At 42.7% G+C, this 26,139-nt stretch overlaps 2 protein-coding genes across 4 annotated transcripts in view; both read right to left on the bottom strand.

The window, feature by feature from the left end:
• The window catches only part of LOC110977986 (uncharacterized), a 29,495-nt gene extending 22,673 nt beyond the window's left edge, over positions 1-6,822 (bottom strand). For both annotated transcript variants that reach the window (XM_022232576.2, XM_022232577.2), the window contains exon 1: positions 6,666-6,822. The gene's annotated coding sequence lies outside the window, so the exon portion shown is untranslated. The remainder of the gene's footprint in view (positions 1-6,665) is intronic.
• A 3,469-nt stretch (positions 6,823-10,291) lies between these two features.
• Positions 10,292-24,927, bottom strand: LOC110977969 (ruvB-like 2). 2 transcript variants are annotated; one of them, XM_022232539.2, is made up of 14 exons: positions 24,854-24,927; positions 20,195-20,374; positions 19,670-19,742; positions 18,838-18,967; positions 18,552-18,618; positions 18,071-18,177; positions 17,019-17,112; positions 16,522-16,645; positions 15,914-16,008; positions 15,191-15,309; positions 14,542-14,661; positions 13,935-14,064; positions 13,380-13,497; positions 10,292-13,187 (listed from the first exon to the last, which is right to left on the bottom strand). In XM_022232539.2, the coding sequence occupies exons 1-14, from the start codon at positions 24,914-24,916 to the stop codon at positions 13,165-13,167; spliced, it is 1,443 nt and encodes a 480-aa protein (XP_022088231.2). In that variant the 5' UTR covers positions 24,917-24,927; the 3' UTR covers positions 10,292-13,164. The 2 variants fall into 2 exon arrangements, with proteins under 2 accessions (XP_022088231.2, XP_022088232.1); XM_022232540.2 differs by lacking the exon at positions 24,854-24,927 and adding an exon at positions 23,561-23,852.
• Positions 24,928-26,139: the final 1,212 nt, after the last annotated feature.

The following is a 26,139-nucleotide window of genomic DNA, read 5'->3' as shown; positions in this document are numbered from 1 at the left end:
ATCTCGAAGAAACATGAGACAGGTCAATCTGTGGGAAAATTTTGGAAGTTAGGGGAGAGGCACACCAAAAGATACCGTATAATGGGTCTGACATGATAGTCGCCAAGTTACCGGCTATCGCCTTTTGTGAACATTGTTAAAAGCCCTCGCCCCGAACAGCGTCAAAACAGTTATCTCTGAGTTTTCAACAATGAGTCAGCCTTGACTTAATGCACTCTTCATACCCAAGAAGATTCTGCTGCACAAACTGGACCAAGCCCCGGGGGACACTCTAAGGTGTGACTGAAGACCTCCAGGCATGACTTTTCTCTGGCAATTTTGACCTAGACAATGTTCTTGTACAGATTCTCTTAATGATATATTTGAAGCCACCTGCCCACCACAAACATCAAGAACTGTTTTGGGGATGAGCTGAGGATATGTAGGTGAGGGTGCAAGAGCGCTGCAGCAGAATGGTATGAACCAACGGACAGGAACACAGTTCCTGAAATGTTAATAACAGCACAGACCATCCTGTTGAGGTAATGCTGTATGATACATGACTGAGAGATCGAACATCTTCTGTGGTGCCACCGAGGAATACAAACCACAGCAAATGCACTTCAACAAAGGCATAAATTACATTTTCAGTTACGTGCACCAATATCTAATTTAAATACGTATCTATCCAATCTGATTCCCGCATTGTTCAAATCTGTACCGAAGATTCCCAAAATCTGTTACAAGATGCACTGTAAGTTGTAATGCAGGTTAATTCAAACGTGGAATGGATGCAATTACTGGAAAAGACAGAGTTCAGCACCCTCTCCTGAACACAAAATTACACAATGCAGGGCAAGTCAACAGCAGTAAAGCTGGAGTTCCTCAGCTAAACCAGCTCAACCTTTTAGTGCAAAGAACCCATTGTACAGGTACATGGACAGTCTACCCAATCATGGAGGAATAAGAAAATCCATATGCTGTACATGCACCCATGGTTTGCCGACCACCTCAAAGAAATTGCTAATGTTGGACTTATGACACCGCCAAATGCCAACGATGGTGTGAATGCTTCTCAGTGAATACACCCCAACTATGGCATCAGTCTCGACCATCAATTGAGAAAGTCCCGCTCTGTCCCAACTGTTGCACTACATAGTTGCTTCTGCAGAACAGCGCATCCAACAGAATTCATGCCATCCAATGCGGTATTTCATCTGTTACACAAATAGATTTTATCCTGTCAGTTTGAGTTACTGACATAATAAACAAAACAATGTTGGCACACACAGTGGACACTCTATGCTACAGGTTGGGCTGGCCCAACTGAAGTACAGGTACTCTAGTTGGGACAGATGCTACAGTTGGGGTGTAATAAATAATTTTGCAAACAGTTGCCGTACACTAATAATACACATCTAGGCTATCAAGTTCCCAACTCCAACATTATGGTCTGTTGCTGGCTTACAGCAGTAAAGCAAATGATTTTGCTACAGTCTTCCCGAACAAATCCCACGACTACAAACATCAAAAGGTCTACTTAGCACTGAGTAGGTTACACTCAAAAAAGCATGACAAGTGGCAACCGTGACACCGACAATAAATTAAATCTGTATCAGAGAAATGATTGCCAGGTGAAAGAGATGCACAAAGCCCAACAGACAAATGGGGGTATTGTGCACAGTAGGCGGCAATAAATTTTCTGCCAGAATGGTTCCATTCTCTGTGACAAAATTAGCTCCCACACTAAGCTTTACCAACTGAAAAAAAAAAAGAAGTCAAGGTTAGCTCTGCATTGGAATTATACGGCCCCCGACAAAAACCTACGCCTTGAGGCCACTGTTAACAATTTCCTTAGAAACTTTTTGGATCTGCAGAATTCAGCAGCTTACTTTGTCGGTAATGCCGCCTGATGGAGACAGGAGGTCCAAAATTCCCACACTCCAAATGAGACTGAGAGCTCTGCAATAACCACATACATGTAATCCGTAGACTTCCAAAGTTCTTAACAGAAAATGGAAATCATTCCAAATTCACTCAATTTGTTTTTGGGTTCTTTGAGATTTGGAAAATTCTAAATAGTGTACACATGGACAGTAGTAAGCACTCCCTCAGATGACAAGCCGAAGAGAAAAACAAAACATTCCTGGACATTTCATGTCATTTTCAAGGTTTTCCCACCTCAAACCAACTCGTATTTCTATGGAACTGTTTTAGACTATACACGTACAGGCCTACATGTACATCACATGACAAGTACATGTACATACGTGTATGTATCGCTGAAATGATCAACCAACATATACACATTGATTTGTACATCTTTATACACCATGGAGGAAGCTTTGTTCACCAAGTTGTTTTTCTTTTCAATCATTCACAATGCCTCTGTCTCGCAGACCCACAGAGCAAAGAAGGTAAAACTAACAAGCTTCACTTTTCCTTTCCTAGTTTGCCTTTTCTTCTTCTTTCTTGGACCTTCTCCCACTCCACAACATGAGTGGACACTTCGCCTCCACGCATGATAAACTGCACATAATGCGTGACCTTTTATGGTGAGTCCAAAAGCCAAGCCAACTCGGCATACGCTCACTACAACCATGCTATAACTAACAATGGCATCCCATCACATGTATACAAGTGCCATATTGAACTCCAGGCAATGGACTCTCCCATTTTCTGGGCAGGTGGGTTTGAAGAAGTAGGTAGGCACCAGGGCGATGAAGGTCTCAACCAAAGCAACTTGAGGTGACTTTTACCAACGAAGAATGCAACCCAGACCCTGAGGGTGTGTGAGAAATTATACTGGAAAAATGGAAGATGCGAGACTATCAAAGTTAAAATCAGAGTGAAAATTATCCAGATACAAGTACGTACATCGTATTAAATATGTGGTTCAACTGCAGTGGAGCTTCAAAAAATGGGAACAATGTGTACATTTATTTATGGGAAGCGTGGGAACGGGGTGTCCTATTACAATAAACATGGCTGTCTGGGTACCTATACATGTAAAAGAAACCTTATCCTAAAGTTCACAGAAAAAACGAGGGGAAACAAATGTGGAAAGTGATTCAAACGAGCAAACGTAACGCTCACCTACAGGTACAATCGCTTTTGACACGAACATGAACCTTTCGTTCAAAGCCTTTTGTAGAAAATTGCAAATTTGTGTCAGGTTCTGTAATTTGGAACCGGTTCCTGACAATGCCGACATCAGGTTCTTGGGCTACCCCATCCTGCTCCCCTGCAAGGCCCAAACTGATTGAGATTTTCACTTTAAGTAACACAATATAAGCCAAAACAAAGAACTGATTTGATTTTTCGAAGCTGTCTATCAGGATTCAAGTACTGAAGTCACAAATATGAAACTACTTAAGAATTGACATGTGGCAAATTTAATTTACCAGTGCATCACCAAAGTTTAAGGACACGCCACTGTACCGGTATGCCTTGTGTCAAACAGCATTCTTTTTTGAAAGGACCCAATAGTTTTTACGTTTTTAACACATAATTATTGTTATTATTATTATTTTTTCGGCCAACACAAAACAACACAACAGAATATCCATTGCAATATTTACATAATAAATTATACATGCAGATAATGAATAAATTAATAAAATTTGAAAATAGGGAAAGGAAGGAGAAACAGGGACGCAAGGGCAAACCAATCTACCGGTAAGATTGCTAGGATGAACAAAAGTTATCTACGGGCATTTGTGTGGCACACACAGATACATGTATAAACCAGGACAAAGTGCCTCTTCTGCACAATTGAAATGAAAACTGGCTTGTCCCTAGACTTGATGACAAGTCATTAGAGGTTTTGTGCGTGAACTGCATTGGTTCAGCTTTGGTATAAGATAAGAAACACACTGGGCCAAGTTTCAACTTATCTGCAAATTGCGGAGGAAACAACATGGATCAACATCCCAGTACAAAGTAGACTTGAATCAAGTCGGACCTACGTTGCTCTTCCCAAGTCAGCCATCCCTTCAGCCGGTACGGTCGTCGCGCTCCGCCCCACAGCGTAGCTCGCATAATCCTTATAAGGCGCCCTCATTTGATAGCCTTTATTGTACAACATGTGTCATACGTCACCAGTCCCTAAGTCCGACTTGACGTGTAAGCCAATCGGACCCCCCATCAGTGATATGTAGTTATTCATAACTGCATATGAACGACATGATCTTGCATAATGTATACAAAATTTCCACCAGTCAAAGTAGTCAGACTTGTAGACTCGTTCATTATAATGCCGGTATGAACGATGTAAAAAACAAGTCCAGCGATGTAATTGGCGCTACCACTTTTGGTAGATGAGCCCATTCGCTGTGTACAAACGGTTGGCAGATTCGTCTAGTCGGGATTTCTGAAATGAACTAATGTAATAAGTGGACACCAGGGCGCAAAGCAAGTAACGGCGCGCGGTCTTGGTATGTATCCAAAACAGAAACGAAGACGTCACAGAGATCCCGACTCGAGTCAAGTCTAAGTGCAAAGGTACAAATACATACCGTGTGGATCGCGGTGATATCGCAGGTGACAGGGTTTCCCCTGGGGTACTGATATGTGTGTGAGGGGGTCAAACAAATCTTTCTAAAACACTAGTGCCTAAAACAAATGCAAGTGTTTTCAAAAAGGTATAGTCTAATAGTACAGTTATTCCAAGTTTCCTTTCTAAAAAGTAACAAACGACGATCTTGTACGGTAATCTGTGCCCCTCTTTACCATTCTGAATGATTTACAACTGATCAATTTCAACATAAGTACATGTAGATGTTTGGTTAAGTTACTTTTTCCTTCTATCTTTAGCTATTGTGAGGTGGTAAAATGCAACAGAAAAGCCAGATATGGCATCATGGTCACTAAACTTGGGCCGCCTCACACTTTAACAGGCAGGGGGAAGCCTGGTGTGTGAAGAACAAAACCAAATCTTGCCTCGTACAGACCCACATTTGATAATAAACTCTAAAGACTGTTATTTACTCTGTCTATGCTCTATACTAAGCTACAAAGAATATGGTATAATACCATGTGGTAGTACTACCCCAGAATAAAAAAAATCAACCTTTATCTATCAAAATTAAGGGGAAACTATAGCCCTACACAGAAAGACAATGAAGCACGTTTGTAATAAAATAAGTTGTAATTCTGAAACTTGGTCCATTTACGAGCACAACTGAGAGATTAGTAGCTTTATTTGGTCAGTGAAATTCACCTCACTAATGCAAGAATGTCAGCTATACTACTTGTCAAATAGGACAGTTTTGAAATCAAGCCCCAAAACGTTCCCTACCACAGGGCACAACATACAATAGACTTTGAGTAAAATTACGCAGAACATTTTATGCCAGATTAACAATTCATCAGCACTGGGGCCAGTTTCAAGGCGCTGCTTACCGTTAAGCAAATTTATTTGCCACAATAGCAAAAAACTGTGCTTAACAGTGATAAGCATATTACATTGTACACAATGAACATTTCAGTTGGGCTTAGCAAAACATTTGCATAAGCACGAATGGATATTTCCATTGTTGTCACTTAAATGTTTCCTCCATGGTAAGCATGCCTTTTGTTGCACTTACTAGTCTTCATTAATTAAGCAGAGCCTCTGTAAAATTAGTTGCTTAGCAGCACTGTTTAATTGGACCCTGGCCAGGAGGAGGTAATAATAGCATGTAATTTGTGTTACTTGACATCAACCTGTTCATGTGCACAGTGCACAAGCCATGCTCCTGTATGTATGTTCATCAAAATCATAGCGTCAACCTCTAGAGAATATTCATAAATTTCAATTTTAGTGTTTCATGTTCTTTTGTCTCAACAGTTTTGTTTTCTTTGTTTAAATTTATCCCCTAAAACATCAACAAATATTTTCACAATGTAATGATGTCCAGAAAAGTTAAATTTTGGAGGAAAAAAACAAGTCGTTTTTTACATAGAAAACAATTACAATTTTTCAGACCAGCCTTGGGTTTGTGCACGGGGTGTCAAGTGGCATCCATTCCAACTCTTTCCCAATCATTTTTCATTTTATCTTTTGTGAGCAAAACTCGAGACCTCTAAGGTACGATAATTAAAGTTAAATCTACACATGAATAAAGTGGCTTGATACAGTTGATCCTAGTATTACGGGGGTGAACTTTGGGTCCATACAGTTGATCGTAGTATTATATATTGTCACTCAAATAACGATCTTCACTAACTACCGGCATTCAAATAATTTTGGCCGTTTTTGGCTACACGCTGCCCATCCTACTCTACTTTCTAGGGACCCCTCCAACAATAATTGAAGCGTCTGACCGCGGCGATCCCGAGTGTTCGCCAAGCATGCCACTAATTACCAGGCGATCGACTGTCATTCACTTGGACTGGAGCTAAAAATTACATGAAATTCGGTCATTACAGAACAGGCAGATGGCTTGTTTCGAATGAACCACACTATCGCCATGGAACACTGCCAACCAACATTTTTTTCCAGGACAGAGTACAGTTAAGTTTACAAAAGTGTAATGTCAAAACGTTACACGTTAACGTAGTCACACGCTGCACATGCCAAGCTGAGGCGAACATTTAACGCTGAAATGTTACAGTCGGCAGCGATGAAAACATGTACAATTTGTCCTGTGAATAATTTACTTTTGAATTTTCATGTGAGTTTGATATTACGTTGAAAATCTTACCTGGAATGATCAAAAATGGCGAATAATTCCTGTCCAACTTTGTCGGCGATGTTCCCTGTCCACACCACCTCAATCAAGGACAGTGATTTCTTTTAAGTCACATGTCACAAGGACCAGCCTGTGATTGGTCGACTCAAGTGCCAACTATTCTGCTCTTACATGGAGCGGTCGCACCCCCGTTGTATGTGTCAAGTTAAGCTGACTATGCGCTGATTGACAAAATAGTTTTTGATACTTGACCTGATTCATTAATATCAATAATATTATGGAATAATATAAACGGCGGGGAGTATGGTGGTGAACTTTGGACCAATATCGCGAATTATTGCCGTGCATTAATAACAGCAAGAAACTGACTAGTCACAAAGAAAAACAACCTCAAGATGCGAGACGCAACACAAAACAGCTGTTAATTTGATTAATAAAACTATGGAGGAATAAACTTGGCTCAAATTAAAAAGAAACAAAAAGAGCAAACAAAATTATCAAAGCAGTCGCAAAGATCTTAATGACAGGAGTGGCTTAAATACATACAATTTAAAAGTCGAGGACCTGACATTTCGATAGCAGAATCTTTATAATGTCTTTTTTAATGACAATTAAGAAAGAATCGTGATGCCCTCTTTCAATGAACTTTTAATGAAGCAATTTAAAAGAACGCCTTATTTTGAAGGCAAAGACACACAGTTTACTTAATCCATCATTGTGTCTTCTTTTTTTTGCTTCCAGGGACTAAACGTATCCAGTACAATGAGTAAAACATTCCAAGTGTGTTTGCAAACATTCATGTTGACTGTTGCCTAGTCAGACTGCATGACATTGTTTACTTTTTGCGGTGGTGTTTGCATATTACGCGGTGTGGTATTCTTAATTCTATCATTGAACACAATAGAATGTCGCAAGATAATCCTCAAAGAAACGAACCACAACATCAAAAGCAATTTGCTTTGGGATTTTTGGGGAGAAAAGGGTTTCGTATAAGATAAGCCAAGGTACAGTTTATGTACACAAGTACTGTGCGTTTGTCAAATGACTTGCCATTTTCGGCAAACATGATCATGATGATGCATGCTCTAAGACGCGCCTATTGGACGAAGTTAGGTTCGCACGCGAACATTTTGAGCTGTTTGCCGGATTTCGGTTTTACACATAGAGCTGTATACATGTAGAACTATAGAGTAATTTATATATAGCTCTATGGTTTTACGGTATATCAGACATGGTGTTTCAGTGATAGCACGTACATGCACTCTGCAGATGTTATCCTGAATTTTTTCGCAAAATTTGCCATTGCGAACACCACGGCATTGATAATATTTTGTTATTAGTTAATATTTCTACAATCTGTATACATTTCTTGTTTAAGCCGTTTGATTCAAAATAAAACAGTCAAATGATTTGCCTACTTTTTTAAATCGAAAGAATCGTTTTGACGACTTTATATAATCGTGAAAATGACAAACCTTTAGGTTCAGATAAAACACAACGTGGAAAGGTGATAACCTTGATTCTGGGCTCACGGAAGTTCAGGCTAACAATCTAAGCTCATTGAAAGTTAGGTACATGTACATGTACATGTACACTGTACATGTATTGTAGTAAACAGGCTGGAGTGTGAGGCCACGTCAGGCGGCACAACTACACAACTACGCGAATGTTGCCTGTCACCATCTCGGTAATGCCAGCGTGATCCACAAACCGCAAACTCTTGATTGGAAAAAAACGACATTAATTGTGGCAGTCACCATGTTGGGTTTGCAATAAACGTCCTTAAAAGGGAATACCAGACGGAAATTGTTCACTAATGGAATAAATTGATTCCTTCCGGTCGGATCAATGGGGTGAAATTATTGGGGGAGTTCGGCGTTGCAACACTTTTTTTCCCAAGGGGCACTGGAAAATAAAATGCGACTTAGATGTTTGCGTTCATTGTCAGATTTCAAAGGAAGGGGGTTGGACCGTTTCGTTGCTCTATGGTTGGACGGGGTCACGGACACCCGAAGGGCTGGGGGATGTCCCCATTTACAAGACTGGGGCAGATGCTGCTTCAAAAGTTCAAATAAGTCATGAACTTGCCATACAATGCATGCAATTGTAACATGCAGTTCTTTTTCTGTGCAACAGTACAAGTACTTGAAAATCCATTGAGAGCGAGACCAAGGATGAAGCAAAGACTATAGACCAGCGTACAAAGCCACAGCAGGCCCACCGTAACACATGACAGTCATAAAAGTTTCCACTGGGAGAAGCAAACGGAACACGTCCCATCCTGTGTGCATGTACTTGTATATATCACGTCCACTGACAACCTGACGTCCCGATAAGACGATAGAGATTATGCGTTGATTGATGGTCAGAGCTGGGTGATAGCGAAAGGCAATGACCCCTGTAACAAAAAATGGCGGGCAGAGGCGCAACTTGGATCCAACAGGGGGGGGGCACAGAGCATGGACTTCAGTTTGCTCAATGCACAGGGCAGGAAAGGGCGATATGTCGAAGGCCAAGGGTGGTGCATGGGGTGCACGCTATACACTTTAAGAAGGGGGCGTGTAATTGTGTTTTCAAATTTCAAACGGGGTACCTAAGGACACCCAAGGATCCATTTAAGCCACTGGGACTTGAAAGTGGACGGGCGAAGTTGGGGCCTAATTTTCTGGAACGGGCTTTCAATGAATTACGTCATAATTTCAACAAGTACAACGTACTCCCCTCGCTTCCTCCAAACCTTCGAGTTTCCTTCCAGGCTCCATGGTTGAACAGTCCTGCGAGCCGATAGGGGCGGGGCGTAGAGCATACGGGCGTCCCATTATTGTTCATTGGTCCATGGAGGAAGGAAAATCTGTTTCCCTTCCTCCATGACTGGTCACACTGTTGGTAGTAAATTCTGAAAAAAAATCAATGGCAATGGTGGTGACTAATAATTACTGCGATGTAAAAGTGGCAGTCCAGATCATGATGGTAGAGAGGGAGTCGCGGTGATTTGTTTAAAGTGATATACCGTGACGATCGATTGGTAACAATTTGGAAATCGATCATATACCTAGTACCTGGGGGTATTGTTTCAAGGAAAAAGAGGATAATTAGCCAACAATTAACAAAATCAGTAAGTCAGACACAGACTGCCCACGGAAACGTCTTACAACCTGACCTTTCACTGTCCTAGTTCCCCCCCCCCAGCAGAGGGAACCAGCGGGCAGCAAATCCCTAATGACACCGTCTGGCCCCCGCGCCCAAATGAGCCGACCATAAACCATCTTAAAGGAAAGGCATGTCATGACGGCCGAGTCGGCTGTTCCAAGGTATGTGCGGAATTCAAATCCCATGCCGTAGAGGGTGCACGTTCCCCGATAACGCGTTACTACGTAGCGCACGGCACACTTTGAAAGATGACATTGGCTTTACGAAGCCGCGCCGGGGGCGATGTAATATTTAATTAAAGAAACTTGTAGCCGATAATCCAACTTCGGCTAATCCTGTTTTTGATTAAAAGGATGAACAAATTTCCGATATTTTTAATTAACGTGACATAATCAGTTATTTTCAGATGTGACTGGTACATATCTTGAAATATTTTCGGTTATACACTATGAAACCGCAGCTTCATAAATGAGAAATGGCACATTAAATTGCATCAAAAAACTTTATTCTCCAATTTCATGAAACCCTTGACAAAAAAATGGAGTCTTTTTTTACACTTGGTACACTTAAATAGGAAGTACAAATAAATTCACAAACTTAAAAAATTAAGAAAAAAATCCTAACTTAAGAAGCATCTACATTTCATGTCTGATAATTCGTTACCATAATTACCCACATTACAGAATTTCATGATGCAACACAATACATGTAGCTGTATTCTCTCCGAGTTTTGGCCCTTTAAAATGGAGGAAGTCCTCAGATTCGTGTCATGTCTTAAAATGCTGGTGTCTGGGGACATGCAAATGAAAAAACATGTTGCAGGCACCAGTGTTAAAGAGTACATGGGGAGCGAAAAGCAGATGGTGGACTCATTAGCACTAATCTTACACAAGTCTCCTTTAGCTTGAATATGGCATGTTTGGCCATCTCCCAGTCAACCAGCTGTGGCTAGGAGTAACACACATATCTGCAGGCAGTGCCTGCAGCTGCTGGCCAGTGGCTTACCATTGATGGACATACTATTGCCAGCCACAGCCACCACAGTAAGAAGTAGCCACGGGCGTCGTTAGACCATTTTGAATGAGGGAGAGGGCCATATGAAATTTGCCAGTGGACTGTCCCGCAAAACAAGTGTACTGTAGTCTGCTCCCCCAGCCCGACACCTACCTGACGTTTTAATTTTGCAGAGACAGACCACAATTTTGGCAGCAAAACAAAACTAACCGGGGAGGGGGGGTTATCTCTGAATTGTGGCTTAGTGTCCATTTCTGGCTTCAGTGTCATGGATTCGGTGATGATGCCCAGCTCTTGGAGAGTGTTCATTTGATCCCGTGATGTCAGAAACCGACTGTGGACCTCAGTCTGAAGGCACAGCCAGAGACGAGACCCTGATTTAGAAAGCAGTCACGAACGTCATCGCATAAAGACACGGAAGCCTTCCTGGGCATGGAAAACCCTGCCATTTTTTTGTCATTGGGCCTCACCCAAATCAAACATTTTAAAGGAACTTCAAATTCCAAGAGACTTCCGGAAGAAATGAACACAGTCTCCTACAAGGCCATTTTGTTTGGAGCACTTGAAAGTGTAATAAAAAACCCCAATTCCAATATCCACCTAGAACAGATCTTGTAACTGGTTCATTCCAGGCTGCAGAGTTTAACAGCTGAGCTGACAACAAGGTGTCAGAGACAGGTGCAACTTGTTTGGCCTTAATGAAAACACCTAGTTTGTTGAGCTAACAATACTTAATAATTTTACTCATTTATAAAGTGTAAATTCCACACAGTTATGTTCACATGCACTGTACAATAAAATTGCAATGTGGTAAAGCTGAAGGCATACAAGGGCACCTAGGGCAGCCTGCCAAATGACCCACAACTACCCAAGGAGCACAGCCTGAGAAAATGTCCAGTTTTGCGGAGGGATGACAACTGGGGGCCACCCTGAGGAAAAACTCTTGTGACATAGGAGAGAACCAACCAACCCACAACTCTGACTACTCATATCTGGCCCAGGCCAGGTAGCAAACCCACAGTGGAGACAGGTGAGTGCTTTACGCACCAGCCACCTGTGCTAACATCCCAAATTCAACCACTTGAGTAACTATTGAAGGCAAAAGGGTAGTGTAGACAGAATGCAATCCTTGGGCATGAAAATGTGGAATGCTTGTACAGTACTTCATGCAGACAAAATATCAAGCAGTCACTCAATAACAAATTATTTACAGACGTTTACCAAAATAAAAAGGCAACTGTGTGTCTTCATGTTTTATTGACTGGAGTGCTTGGACAGAAATACGAATGCCACAAGTCCTCTTCCGTCTATGCAGCGAGAAAACCAACTTCCATGAAAATTCATATATTCAACTGTATATTATTTTTGAAGGATTTAATCGAAGAACATAATGTAAGTACTGCAACAGGCTGGCAGATTTTGCCTAAATGTATTACTCTCTTATTGAAACCATGAGCACAAGGACAAGGCAAACGATCATTCTTCTCGAGAGAGATGACCTGCCGTAAAGATCCTCTACTGCAAGAATGTCTGCCTTGTCCATTGGAGCGCATTTGAATTTACAGAACACACAAACCAAACTGCTGCAATCTCTGGGATACAGAACATCACTTGTACCCACTCGCTATAGAGGCTTTGCGTGGTAGCCATCTTTCAGGGCAGTTGTTTTGTTACACAGGGAAGCCTCCATTGTGCATCCCCTGTGAAACAAAAGCACTGGCCCTTTAGATGGCAGCCACGCAAACCCTCAATACAGCCTGCTGGATAAGGTCTAAGGCACTATTTCAAAATTCTTTTGAAGTACAGTGTAGGTGTCAGACAGAACGATCCAACCGATACATTTATTATTGGTTGGCTATCAGGTGAAGTGTTCTCAAGAGGCCAATTCTACCTGATAAATGCCTTTACACTGCATTCCTCCCCAGCCTATGCGGTTTCAGTGGAGCAACACCCCCTCCATTATTCACTCAACACAAGTCACGGTTATTATTTATTTATCGGTCAGATGGCCCTGTCCTATAGTCAACCGATAGGGATTTTGAAATGGTGCCTAATTAAGTCAGGACCCACGACAAGATTTCTTCGGACCCTTACATACTAGAACTCATTTGACTAACAGCACAAAATGACACTTTCAGGAGTCACGACACGTGTGCACTCACTGTGCCCGCATTGATTGAGGCAGCAAGATCAACTCACTGTGCCCTGTGACACCCATTCCCTTCCCACAGCCCCGTTTAGCAGCAGTAGGTACCAGTGAATAGTTCAACAGCATGGGTTCGAGAAGTGAGAAGGCTAACTGAATCTGACCAGCTTAAGACTTCAAAATTCTGCTCAGGCACCATCCTCATGTGGTTTCCATTTCTTCCTCTGTTGAAACAGGAAATTTGGAGAAATTGTAAAGGCAAATGCCATTGCAACATCAAAGTAGCCAATGTTTTCAACACTGGGAGTAATTTTTACAATAAACTTGTGCCGACATCTTACCTCGGGCAACTTGACCTATCAAACACTGACAAAACACAAACGTTTTGCATGAGGGGGATGAAGTACCCAACTTACCGTTGACCTCATTGAACATGAATTCCTGCTGGTACTCCTTGAGGAACTGGGTGGACCGAGACTCGTCCAGGAAGAGGGAGTACACTCGCTTGATGTCGTCCATGCCCACCTCGGTTCCCTGTGGTATGGAACAAAAGAAATGAATGACACTTGTTCCACTCAGCAATGCACAGGTGAAATGCTCTTACAGGGAGCGAGGTTACTGTGGTAAACTGCCTTGCCTAAGAACACAAATGTACTGATTCACGCACAAGTCAGGTGATGTAACCACTGGACGATGGCATTCTACCATTACAAGATTTAATAACCTGACAGCAGCACAAATTAAGCTTTTTCGTGGTATTTTTTGTACACGTAGCTCCTGAAATTTGAAACTTTCAGAACGTTTTTAGGCCTGATGATGGCCATGTTTGAATCAACTGGCTGTGGCTATAACTAACACAGGCATCTATGGGAAGCAGCTGAAACCATATGCTAGTGACTTCCACGGGGGCCCAGCCGTAGCCACAGCTTTCTGACAAGGCCCCTGAGGAGGCAGTGAACCCTCCGACTGACCTTTCTCTTTCTGCAGACGAGGTTGGCGGCCGTAATGAGCTGGATGCTGTATCTGAGCGACGTCTCCATGCCGATGCAGGTCAGCACAGTGATGGCATCCTCTGACATCTCCACATCCTCCTCCTCGCATCTGAGTCACAAACAACAAAAATCAATGGACATCAAAGTTTCTCTTCAGTAAAGGTGCAGAGCAGTCACCACTACTTGCATTGGTTCCTTTTCAGGACACAAGATGGCTGCTATGCACACTGACTTGAAGCCATTGTGTGTCCTCTGGACGGAAGTTTTCATGGCCGTGTCAGAGCATGTTGCTCACATCACTGAATGCAAAAACAGCAGGAATATGACCCACTGTTGAAAGTTCAATCACGTCATCACATGGGTATTTCAAGGTGACAGACAGGCAGCCGTAAATCGTTCACGTCATGTGATCTGAGAGCAATGCGCACGCAATATTTGCCTGCACCCGCAAGTATCAAAAGTAAGACCCGCAAATGCAGCCTAAGGACTGAGTGTACAGTTTGACTCTTGAAAAACCCAGCACATGGCCGGGACAGCCACAACGTGATCCAGCCCCGTTCCTGTGATGAAACCCCAAAAAGCCCACCTGATGGTGAGGATTTGTCTGAGCTCCTTCTCAGAGTAGGGCGAGGTGGTGATGATGAGCAGGCGGTCCAGCAGGTCGATGGGGATGCCGTGGGGGCTGTTGTAGTTGGTGCCGCGAATCCTGACAGCAGGAAGGAAATCAACGATTATTTTCACCTTAAACTCCCTGGGGTACGTGAGACCTCATGCCAAAAGCTGTTTGCTCTACCATGTTAAAAGACTCTCTGTTATTTACTAAGCAACTGTTAAGTAACATTGTGGCCACTCCTGTTTTTACATTTCTGGATTAAGGATTTTGACACGACATACATGCTAGTTTCATTTTCTACATTTGGAATTTCCACACACATAAAGTGAATGGTCAAGCCGCATTTCTGGTCTGCTCAGTGACAGACAAATCTGAGATGGCAGCACTACTCCAGTGGCACCACTCAAGCAGGCATTTTTATACTCGAGGTACGAGCGCATCTTGGCGAGCCACAATACCCTGTTGGTCAAGAAGGCATTTAACACAAGCATACGACCTACATGCAAGTGTGGTACCAACAAGTTTACATCAAAACCTCGGTACTTGATCTTATGCGACCTGGCTCTTGATGCACATGAGAAGGTGGCGCGCAGTTAAGGACTATGGTCGGGGTGCGACGCACCTTGTGATGCCCCTGTTTGTGGCCATGATGAGGACAGGCGCCATGTCGTTCTCCAGGGCGCGGTTCAGGAACGAGAAGCACTCGATGTCCAGCATGTGTACCTCGTCAATGAAGAGCACCTGGTGAAAAGGATATTGAGTGCTGTCAAAGCAGGTGTATGTGTTCTGAACAAGCAGCAACAGCACTTCAGCCACAGGGGGTGTAACGATACCACTTGTTACAATGACGCCATGACAGTGGGTGAAACAACCATTGTCCACCTTCAGACCATAAGCCTGATCTGTGCAAGAGAACAATTTGCAGAATACAGCTCCTCTGACCTTCGGTTAACAGCAGACTAAAAGCCGAGGATATCGGAGCCCTGTTTAATGTCTAGTTTCTCCTTGTATCATGGATCGCAGTTGTGACAATGCTGGCCGCTGTTTAGTACACATGCACTGAATGCATCCACCCAAAACTAGTTCACAGGGTGTACCCATTCTGGCATTAGTTTATCATTATTTTTTGGCTACTCTGTGAGACTTTCAACGGCTTACTTGTTCTCAGAACCATTTGTTGTGCAGATCAAGATATTAGCTTTTCTTACAATACAAAGATCTAGTGCTCCAAAAACTCTCCCCAAGTATCAGAGTCTCTGAATCCTGATGCTGGGACGTACTAGTGGCGTACTGCAACTGTCAAGTGCTGCAGCGTGCAGTTGCACCCCTTGCTCCATCTACTCACCCCTGGCACGATGTCGGCTTTGCCTTCCTCCCTCCACTCCGCCACTTTAGCGTTAATCTGTTCCCTCACCTCACCCTTAATCTCGCCGGTATCACCTGTCATGCAGGACGGACAAACGAAAGCATATTATCATATTCATAAGAAGCCATTTTGGATCATGTGCCCTGAATCTGTTGTATTCAGTGTAATCTCTCAAATGGGGTAGCGCCAGACTATTTTGGGTTCCATGCCTCAATTTCACTTTTTAAAAAGTTGCTTAAACATTCAGCTATGATTAATCACACACCTTAAATTATTCATTAATGTCAATGAAATTGATCTGTAATGAACTTTTACTTCATTGCTTTCATTTTTAATCTCAGGTTCCCAAAATAAAGAAACATTAACCTCGGTTTCAAGTCAATATGACCGAATGGAAATGAGGTCAATCAAAACATCTACGCTCAGGTTGTTCCTCCGAGCATGGAAAATGAGGAGTTTAGTGCTCTAGCAGTTTAATACTGCTCTGTGATTGGCCCCCATTCGCAAGAGCCAAAGTTCCTTTCCTCCATCCAGACACGGAACAGGTTGAGGGTTCAAGGCTTTCCAGACTGAGCTGTGCAACTCACCGGAGAACAAGGCCAGGAAGCCCTGGGTGCGGCTGTTGATGACGTCGATCTCGTGCAGCGTGACCGTGTGCACCACCTCCTTCCTCTTCTGCAGCTCCCCCTCCGGGCACTGGACAAACTTTGTCTGCGGGATGAAACGCGGTCAAGAGATATGAACGGCGAGTATGAGTCTGCATCAAGTGTGCGACGAGCGGTCTCAACACGGCCTCAAGGCACACAAGGCAAGGTTGAACAACAATTATGGTCGACTATATAAATTTGACCAACGCGGCCTGGATGACAGAGGATTTGGACCCTCCAGTCGGCTATTTGGAACCAAGCTCAGGGCCATGGTCACACCACTGGTTATCACTAACCAATTTAACTTATTTGTAAGGAGGGTACCAGTCATATGCAGGTAATGGTAAGAGATGTCATAAACCAGGACAAGCGCGACTGTACTGCATGCGTGCGAAGTCTTTGGGCTGAAGAAATCAATCAAGACTTTTGAGGAATACCTGTGGTCCCATGGCATCGTAGTCCCTGGCTCTTGTGAAAGACCGCCCCAGCTTGGTGATCTTCCCTGTGGCTTTGTCAATCGTGATGATATCGCTGCAAGTAAATAGCAGCAAAACGACAAATGAAGAGAGTCTAAAACTGATCGCAAAATAAGCTTTTTGCCAGCAACCTTTGAATAAAATCTGGTACACTGAGTTCTTTAAATTCACGGGAACATAATTTGAATTCTCCATACTAAAAATACTGTTGCCATACCTTGTGATTCTGGGTAAGCTTTTGCTTAGTTACATAAGAGACGCCTTGCAACAATACACTGTTCTCAGTGGATAAGAAGGGCACAAAGGAACCAGTCCATTCCAGAGATGGCGGTCGCTATGCAAAAGCTTGCCCCGAATCACGAGGTATAGCAACAGCGTCTTTAGTCTGGGGAATTAAAATTGCTACGTTTGTGTGCAATCAAATAACTCAGTGTACTTGATTTTATTCGCAAATTTAACTCGCAAATGGCTTATTTCTCGCCGAGTTTGACCGATCTCCCCTGATTTGGAATGAGAATGAATGTCTAAGATACAGAAATCTGTGACATCTGACGGGGTACTGTGTTCAGGTACAGTGAACTGGGAAGTGCACATTCTGATCATGCATACATATTGCCAATCATGCCGTCTTAGAGTGGACCTGGGAACAACACAGGTCCAGTGCAAATAATGCAAGCTGTGCAAACCTGTGGACTATGCCAGGTCCACAGAAGGATTTCCGCTCTCTGAGAATCAGGTTTAGAGGTATTTTGAAGTTGCCGCTATTCACAGCAAAAAAGGAAGAGGAACGGTCAAGGAAACCATCCACAAAAATCTCGCTTAAACGGCGTCTACTGTGCAAGAGATATGAGTACTGTCACTGAGGTCTTTAAACTACACAAGAGGAATGGAATGTCTACACTAAGTTTGCAATGCTAACGTCTGAGCACAGGTAGTGTGCCAGCCTCAAAGGGACGTTCCTGACAGGGGTAGCCCCCTCTCCTTCGTGGTAAGGGTCCTGTCAGATCACTCACCCGGCCTGCACCTTTTCCTTGGTCAAGCTTTCGATCATCTTGGTGCCCAGGTCATAGATTGTCTCCATTTCGGTCGTCTTGAGAGTCAACTTGCCCACCTTGGCTCCCTGTTTGCACAAAACAAAAAGGAACAGTAGAACATTTTTCCCAAAGCAAGACAAGACAATCAGCAGTGTTGAATATACTTCAACAGGTAAATTCTTTACTTGATTTCCCGAGTTCGGGAAGTCACGTTTCAGCTTCTGCTGCTGCTGAGGTATGGCCCACTCTTAACCCCTTGACAACGGGGTTAATAATAGCTGAAAAGCGGGCTGAGGATCTCAATTTTTACGGAGGCTTTTACCGTCATCTGTCACGAACGGGTTAAAGAGCAGCCTCAAGTAGAGTGACCTAAATAAACAGTTTATATGCAAATTAAACATGGCAGATCAATCTTAATTTTGTTTTTATGTTGTGGCTTGAACAAGAATGCTTTGCAAACCTGTCCCGTGGCTGGCCTGTCAATCTGTATCTCCACAACTTCGCCTTCAATTATTTCCGTTTCTTCCCTGAAGAAAATTCAAACAAGAAAAACGGCATCAAGACAAAAACTAACAAGACAAGCATACAGAAAAGTTTTAACAGATAACATCCAACCGAAGCCTTCATTTATGCTCATTCAAGTAAAATTGGTACTTCAAACTATGCACGAAGTGCTGGCTGGGCTGCTATTGTCCAAAATCTGTCTGAAAACTCAACAAACAACAGGGAAGAGAAAACATCCTCACTTGATCCTGATGCCGATGGACCGCCGGAAGGCCTGGGTCAAGGCCTCGGTTTTGCTCATTTCCAGGGAGAAGATCTCGCTGCCGGCAATCGCCGTGAAGGGCGTGTCCTGTCCGAGACTCTGCGCCATACCTAGACGGATCAATGATGAACCAACAAAATGGTAAGAAAAAAAAAAATCTTTTCCCATTATTCAATCCTAACCCCCTAGGCTTTTGTAAATAGATACAGCAATGAACTTAACAAAGTTCAACAGAGACAACTTGTCTCTGCAAGGGGGTCACTGTAATTTCAGGCACATGACTGGACAGAATCTGGTCAACTCTAGCACATCAACGGTATTGGAGTTTGAATCATTTGGTGTGAATAGGTCTCTGTGGTACACCAGTGACTTGTCAAGAATTAGTATCAAATCTGACAAAATCAAGCACAGTCCAATACATGGTACCACTAGCCAGTCACTCCATGGAGCGACCACTCCGTGTCCCTACTCAAACAAAATCCAACACCATCACCCTAGGCTCCTCAATCCAACAAAGTCGAACAAGTTCTTTATTTCTGTTACTGAATCAGCCCAAACTTGGCAAGACCCTCAGCTGATGTTTGAATGGATTTGGGTAATTAGGGTTAAAGCAATGTCATGAATGCGTATAGCACCGGTTTCCGTATTAAAGTCAATCACAGGTCCATCACAAGTTGCCCGGTTGGAAGCCATCCAACCAAACTCTGACAATGTCCATCTTGTTATCTGGGACTGGTCTCGTGAAAAGATGTTACTGCAACCCAACTCCAACAGTTAGTCCAAGCTACAGAGATTGGATACTGCATTCCTACCCATAGCAATGGCAGTTTTCCCTGTTCCTGGTTGCCCGGCAATCAGAACAGCTCTTCCTGCGATCTTTCCCTCCTGTTGAATAAAGCAAAGAGAATGGGAAAAAAGTACTACTTTTAAAATTCAAACCAAAGCATGCATTGACAAGTTTTATTGGAGTAAGCACGTTAATCTACAGACAAAAATTTGGTATTTGAAAGGTAGCATGTCAGTGATAAATATCAGACAAAAAGAGACAGCAAAAGGGTTGTTAGCCACTTTCAATCCCCAATCCAACTCCAAATTTTTCAAAGGTATGTAAATCTTAGCCTGTGGGAGAATGTTGCTGCTAGAAATAAAGAGTATACCTATGAAGGCCGGTGGTTAGCGGCTGCAGTCAATGGCTTGTGGCTGCAGCCAGTGGCTAGTGGCCGCTAGCCACTGGCTAGCAGCCATAGCCAGTGGCTAGCGGCTGAAGTCACTTCCTATTGACACAGTGTATTGTTCTGAGCTGCAGCCTGTTGGCTTGGACTTGGCATGGTCCCTACCTTAATCATCTCAAGGATGACACCCGCTGCCCGTCTCGCCTCCACCTGCCCCACCATCCCCTGGGACACCTTGCGTGCATCCAGGGCATCGTCCAGCCCCAGCCCCCGGATGTGAGAGTGGGCGCCGATGCGCTCAATACGCGTCACCTCTCGCACTTCTGCCACCTTCTGTGCTGTGGACTTCAGAAAGCAGCATGTGTAATTAATTAATAATAGACCGATCCATTAAGCCTGACCCTATTGTTTTCTGACCTATCACAGCCGCGGTTTCTGCCCTACATGTGTGCACTAAAGTCTGACATGCATGCACGTGCATATGATGCGTGCAACTGGAACCTGTAGCGTGGCACTAAAGAAGAGCCCATGCTACGTGCCCACGTGTATAGTGGGCGGGGCTTAATAGGTTGTCTATTCACTTGCATAAAAGGTGCGCTCACAATGCTGAACGAACTCCTAGGTATCATATTCAATACATTACATCTACTTCAAACGATTTCTGAATCTGAAATTCTGAACACCAAGTACAACAAAAGCACTTCCACTCGTTGCGTAGCCTGACTGGCTGCCATCTTGTTTGCAGGTGATTAATTAAAGACAGTGAACTGTTCCTCCAGGTATCTTGGTGTGAATTAGTCCTTTTTCTTACTTGATATGAATGTCTTCCAACTTTGATCATTCTTTTTTAGCGTGTGCATTCTTAGATTGCTGATGCTTTGTGGATACTGATGTCCCTGACTGTACTTCCTGACATTCGTGGACATGATCATAGCATGCTGACGTATAAACTTATTATGACAAGAGTTCTCTTTGTAACGGATAATTTAACATGTCTAATATTTAAACAATGAAATAACAGGAGCCATTACCAATAGGTTGCTCCCAGCACCACAATATTTTTTCCTCTGCCAGCCTGTCACTAAATTTTTGCGACTGACTTTGAGGTAAAACTTAGAGTACCTCTAAGGAAAACATGTTCTCTGATTTTATCTGTTTAAATAAATATGGAAGCATCCAAAATGAACACAGTGTCAATGTTGCCAAGTGAGGGAAGACTTCCATATAGGGATGTCAATAATTATAGTAAACTCTGACTAAGTCGGCATCACGTATCCCGTCATATCTTCCAAGTTGGCCGTTTGACAAAAGTCCCGAAAATTTCATTTATAAGTCTGCATTTATAAGTCGTCATTTCGTATAACTCGGCATGTTTTTCTCGGTCCCTTTCCACAAAACCACAAAAATTCCTTGGCTTAAGTCAGTATTACAACAAATCGTGCTTCAGTACCAGTTTCCTTCGCCACGGATGCCAAGAAGTGTCAAGTGACAAGTCCTGCACAAGTACATCAATACCAGTAACTCCTCTAGTGCTACACACATGCGCTCTGTCCATTTTGCGGTGCGCCTTATTGACAATAGTCTGGTTCCCTGCCCAAAGATCCCGGACGACCCTTGATAATGAATCGTCAGGTAATCTGAATCATCGGGTCTGGTATCCAGACTTTATTGAATGAACTTAATCAATGCGCATGTGGATGAGTGTCCATGTACGTTTTTTGTACCGTCATTTAGTATCACGTACATGTGTACATGTACATACTGCACTGTTGAGTTGTGATGTGATATGCAAGTGGCTTGCCGTCCTTGCTTCATCCTTAGGGGCACATGATCAATTATTGAATTTGCAAGATAATAATCGAGAATGAATTTGCTGGGATCGACCATGGAGGTAGAAATAAACCAGGATAAATCAAAGCCACTGAATTAGTGCAAGGAATCATAATGTACACAGGCAATACATGTGTCCGTGTAAGTCAACAAAATGATGACTTACAACAGTTTCCTGTATTCCCTACAGTGACTTGTTAGCAGTCAGAAAGCAAAATCATGTCCAAAGAAGTTTAATTTAGGAAGGAAAATACCAAGTTGTTTACTTAGAAAACACCAAATTTTTTCAGACCAGTCTAGGGTTTGTGCAAGGGGTGTTAAGCGGCGTTTGTACATGGAATTCTCTCCGGCCAGCAAAAACAGAGTGCCCACGCTATCGGCCCGTCTTTATTCTCATAAATGCTCTGCCTTCTGAACTAAATGACCTGAGAATTCTCATGGGGTCCGGACAACTCGACTGTCCTTGCATACAAAGTCAACCGTTGAGACAAGTTGCCCGTTCAGACATGTTGTCCACTCAGCCAAGCTGTCTTCTGAGACGACCATGTGAAATACTACATGTATGCCTTTATAATAGGAGGGAATTTAACACAGTACATGTAGATAGACATGCCTAATTCCTGAGGTACATGTATTATAAAAGTTGTGGTCGCAGTAAGTCGATCTTGGCATGATCAATCAATCTTACACCTGCGCTGACCTAGCCACGTATTTAAATACATGAAATACATTCCCTAGTTGAAATGAAAACCCTCGGATCTTCATTCTCAGACAAGTTCTTTTTAAAAAGTGAAAAGCAAGCTTTTTCTTGTACAAAACTTGTTCTCAAAAAATTTATAGAAAAGAAATTTTGATCAGATTTCCGATCCACACTTTGGCATGCCGGTACATGAACGTCAAATATCATGGAAGCGAAAAAAAGGGACAAATATTTACAGGGCGATATATCACTCACTACGTGTGATCCAATATACTTTTTGATACTCAACATTAATGTAAAATTCACATCCAATGTCTGTTTAATCAAAATGACAGTTAAAGTTTCCAATTTTATTCAAACAGGCTGAAAACTGAACGCATACTTTTTCTAGTTTCAGATAGCGCAATATCATTACATTGCGAACTCAACTTTATATGGATATAGCAGAAATGTACGTGACACAATGAGTTCGTTGACTGTGTGGCACGGGAGACAGTATCGTTGACAGCTGCTGTACAGCTGAAACAGTTGAGTCAAAATTTATGCGAGATCCACTTTTTATTTCATTGGATTTCTTATTTATGAAACTAATTTTCTCTACATTAAGAAATTCTTTTTTAGAAAATCAGCCTTTACACAATGGTTCTGGCTGAAAAATGGATTTTTTTTGTGGTTAGTTAAAATTTATTTTGGCCTAGTCATGAAAAAGATTTAGTTGTGGGCCTAATCCGGCACTAGCTAAACTAATTCAGAACTACAGTAAGTGCCATCTTCACTTTCGTCGAACCTGTACGTTTAACTTAAAAGCTTAGTATTTAAACAAATATTTTTTACTAGTACGTTTAGTATCTCCAACATACAATGACACACAAGGTGGACTTCTGACCACATTTCACAGGAATTTGAGGATTATTTTTAGGCCTACGCCTAGTTGCACTCAGACTGAATAATTTTTGCAATCCAGAAGTGGGAAAACTACTGTATTTGTGTAGACATCTCACCATGTCAGCATGTCATATCATGCATGTTACCAGTCGAGTTGTGTCATGTCTGTAAGTCGAACTGTCCACTGCCTAAATATGCTGAACAGATGACTTGGCTAACGGTCGGGTTGTCTCAACAGTCAAGTTGTCCGGAGTCGGGTTAGCAAACGGTCAAGTTGTCCGACACAGTCAGACGTCAAGCAAAATTCACAAGCACTCCTGCCATGCCTGCACACATAACGCAAATGGTTTCGAGTCAACTCAGACTCAAACCAACTCGGACCCACGCCAACTCGGACCCACGAACAACTTGGACCCAATACTAACTCGGACCTACATGTACATGTACCACCAACTTGGACCCAACACAAATCAAATCATTTTAAAATAAAAATGTGGAACATTTCCTATTGTCTTAAACTTGGAGACGGTTTTGAAGCGTCGTGTGTCTGCTCGCTAGCTCATTATTAATATTTTGTTATCCCGCTTTTTTTTTACAATAAGAGGAGCCATAATCTCGAGGTATCATCCCAAATTTGGGATTGATAGTTTCCTGTTCAGAGTATTTCTTTCACAAAAAGCCCCACATTGCAGGCTTTTTTTGGATAGAGGCGGGCAGCTACATTCAGAGCTGAGCGCATGGTTTTACTACTATTAGGGGGGTATCTTCGGGAAAAGGCGAATAAAAAAAGTTCAGAAAATTGAAACAAAAAGTGATCAATCTGGCCATAATCTTGAATTTCTAGCGAAAAAAATGAAGGCCTCTTCGCCAGGTTCAAGAGTCGGCGCTATTTCGGTCTACGGACGCGTATTTGGTGTGGATGTCAGACAACTCGACCATTTGCCAACTCGACTGCAGACAACTCGACCGTTAAGACAACTCGACCGCCGAGTTGTCCAAAGTCGAGTTGGCAAACGGTCGAGTTATCTGGACCCCGTTGATGTAGTGCAACCATAACCCACAAGACTCAGTGGGTCCGAGTTGACTCAAAGTTGGGTCCAAGTTGGCGTAAGTCCGAGTTTGTTGTGGGTCCGAGTTGGTTTGGGTCCGAGTTGACCTGATCCCGCGCAAACAGCACAGTCAGGTCATGACTGTGTGCAACATGCGCACGCGGCACAAATTGCTTCCATGACAACGACAAAAATCCCACGAGTTTAATCCCATAACCAGCATCAAAAAGACGTGCAGAGTATAAGTAAATCCTATAGCAAAAACAGGTTACTTGGCAACGTTTCTTGGGTTTAAATCAACACAATAAGTAAAACTAAACTTGAGTTCTTCAAAGGATTTCTCAACAACCGCCAACTTACCGCCGCCATTTTGCACGTGTGGCTAAGCGTCGTTGATCGTACGAGGGCGCTACATTCAGACATCAAGCATAAAATTATGCAGCGCGCGTTGCAGTCGGCCGAAATTCAAGTTGAAGGGGTGTAATGGATTCGTTTTAAATCTAGTAAACTTTTACCATCAACTCATAGAGCAAGGACACAGAGATGAAGTTGATCATCAACTTCATCAACCATTAATGCCTTTTGAAAATACCAAAGACCCATAAACGTTTACTGTTCTAGCTAACACACGCTTTTTGACGACAGTTGACGACTGTTTTCTCTTGGATATCACGCTATACTAGTTTTGTAACTTGAGTTATATATTTCTAGTGAATGTCCGTACTCAAGTGTGTTACATTTTGTGCCACCTACGAAGCCGCAGAATTACAGTGTAACTGACAGTCATACTATAACATTTGGTGAACTGAAATTTTGGAGCGGTGGTCTGTGACCAGTGTAAAATAATTCAGTAATTTGTATTAGGTCCGCCTATGCCGATACTGCCTGAAATTAATAACTAAGTCAACAAAGAATTGGTGCAATTATTTCGGTAGTGGAGATAGTTTAATTTTTCAGAAGGGGAGGAATTTTGGAGGGTCAAATTCAAGCGTGAATGCGGAACCCTTAGTAACAATGTAAATGCAATGGGGCCAATTTAAAAGTCATTGCCATACAGGCGGTGGCGGGGGGGGGGGACGCGCGCCCGGTGCGTCGCCAATAAAACTGAGCTTCTGTGTCCGGTACTGCTAATACTTACACAGTCCCGATCCGAACATCACTTGCCAGTGTGCACTTTGTTGTCAAAATGTTTCAACATGAGACAAATCCTATCAACTGGAAGTTGAACAAATATCACATTAATATCACTTTTTGTTTTCTCGTAAAGTGTACCAGCATCATTACCACGTACCTTAATCACAATCTTGAATAAATTATGTCGGTATCAGAATGCATAGATCATCCGTCCATCATCACACCATTTATTTTATGTCCAAGCCTCCATTTTTACGTCATCGCCCCCTTATTAATGATAATCACCCCGTATTATTAGCTATAATTATGCCCAAAGGTATGACCGTGGCACCCTCGGCAGGACCCAATTTATTAGAGTCATTCTTAGATGGTTAAGTTAACTGGACATCGCTGCAAGGCACCACTATCCATAATTATTCACTTCTCCCATGCCTGTGTCCTTTAGGTCCTTATTTTCATCAATATAACCAATTAAGAAAAGATGTCGCAACTGTTGCATGAACGTCTGTTTA

The sequence above is a fragment of the Acanthaster planci genome, linkage group LG20 (genome assembly GCF_054643075.1).
Source record: "Acanthaster planci isolate LZ-2023a linkage group LG20, COTS_SCS, whole genome shotgun sequence".
In the NCBI taxonomy this organism is placed as follows: domain Eukaryota; kingdom Metazoa; phylum Echinodermata; class Asteroidea; order Valvatida; family Acanthasteridae; genus Acanthaster; species Acanthaster planci.
The sequence above is the reverse complement of the archived record's forward strand: the minus strand, read 5'-3'. Positions and strand labels throughout refer to the sequence as shown.

What these genes read in the sequence shown, in the direction of transcription:
- LOC110977969 (XM_022232539.2), bottom strand. Translation starts at nt 24,916, where the DNA reads ATGTCTGAATGTAGCGCCCTCGTACGATCAACGACGCTTAGCCACACG. An exon ending in GAAAACTGCCATTGCTATGG is followed by an intron (nt 18,968 to 19,669) that starts GTAGGAATGCAG and finishes TGATCCGTCTAG; the next exon opens with GTATGGCGCAGAGTCTCGGA. An exon ending in CATGTTCAATGAGGTCAACG is followed by an intron (nt 13,188 to 13,379) that starts GTAAGTTGGGTA and finishes CTGTTTCAACAG; the next exon opens with AGGAAGAAATGGAAACCACA.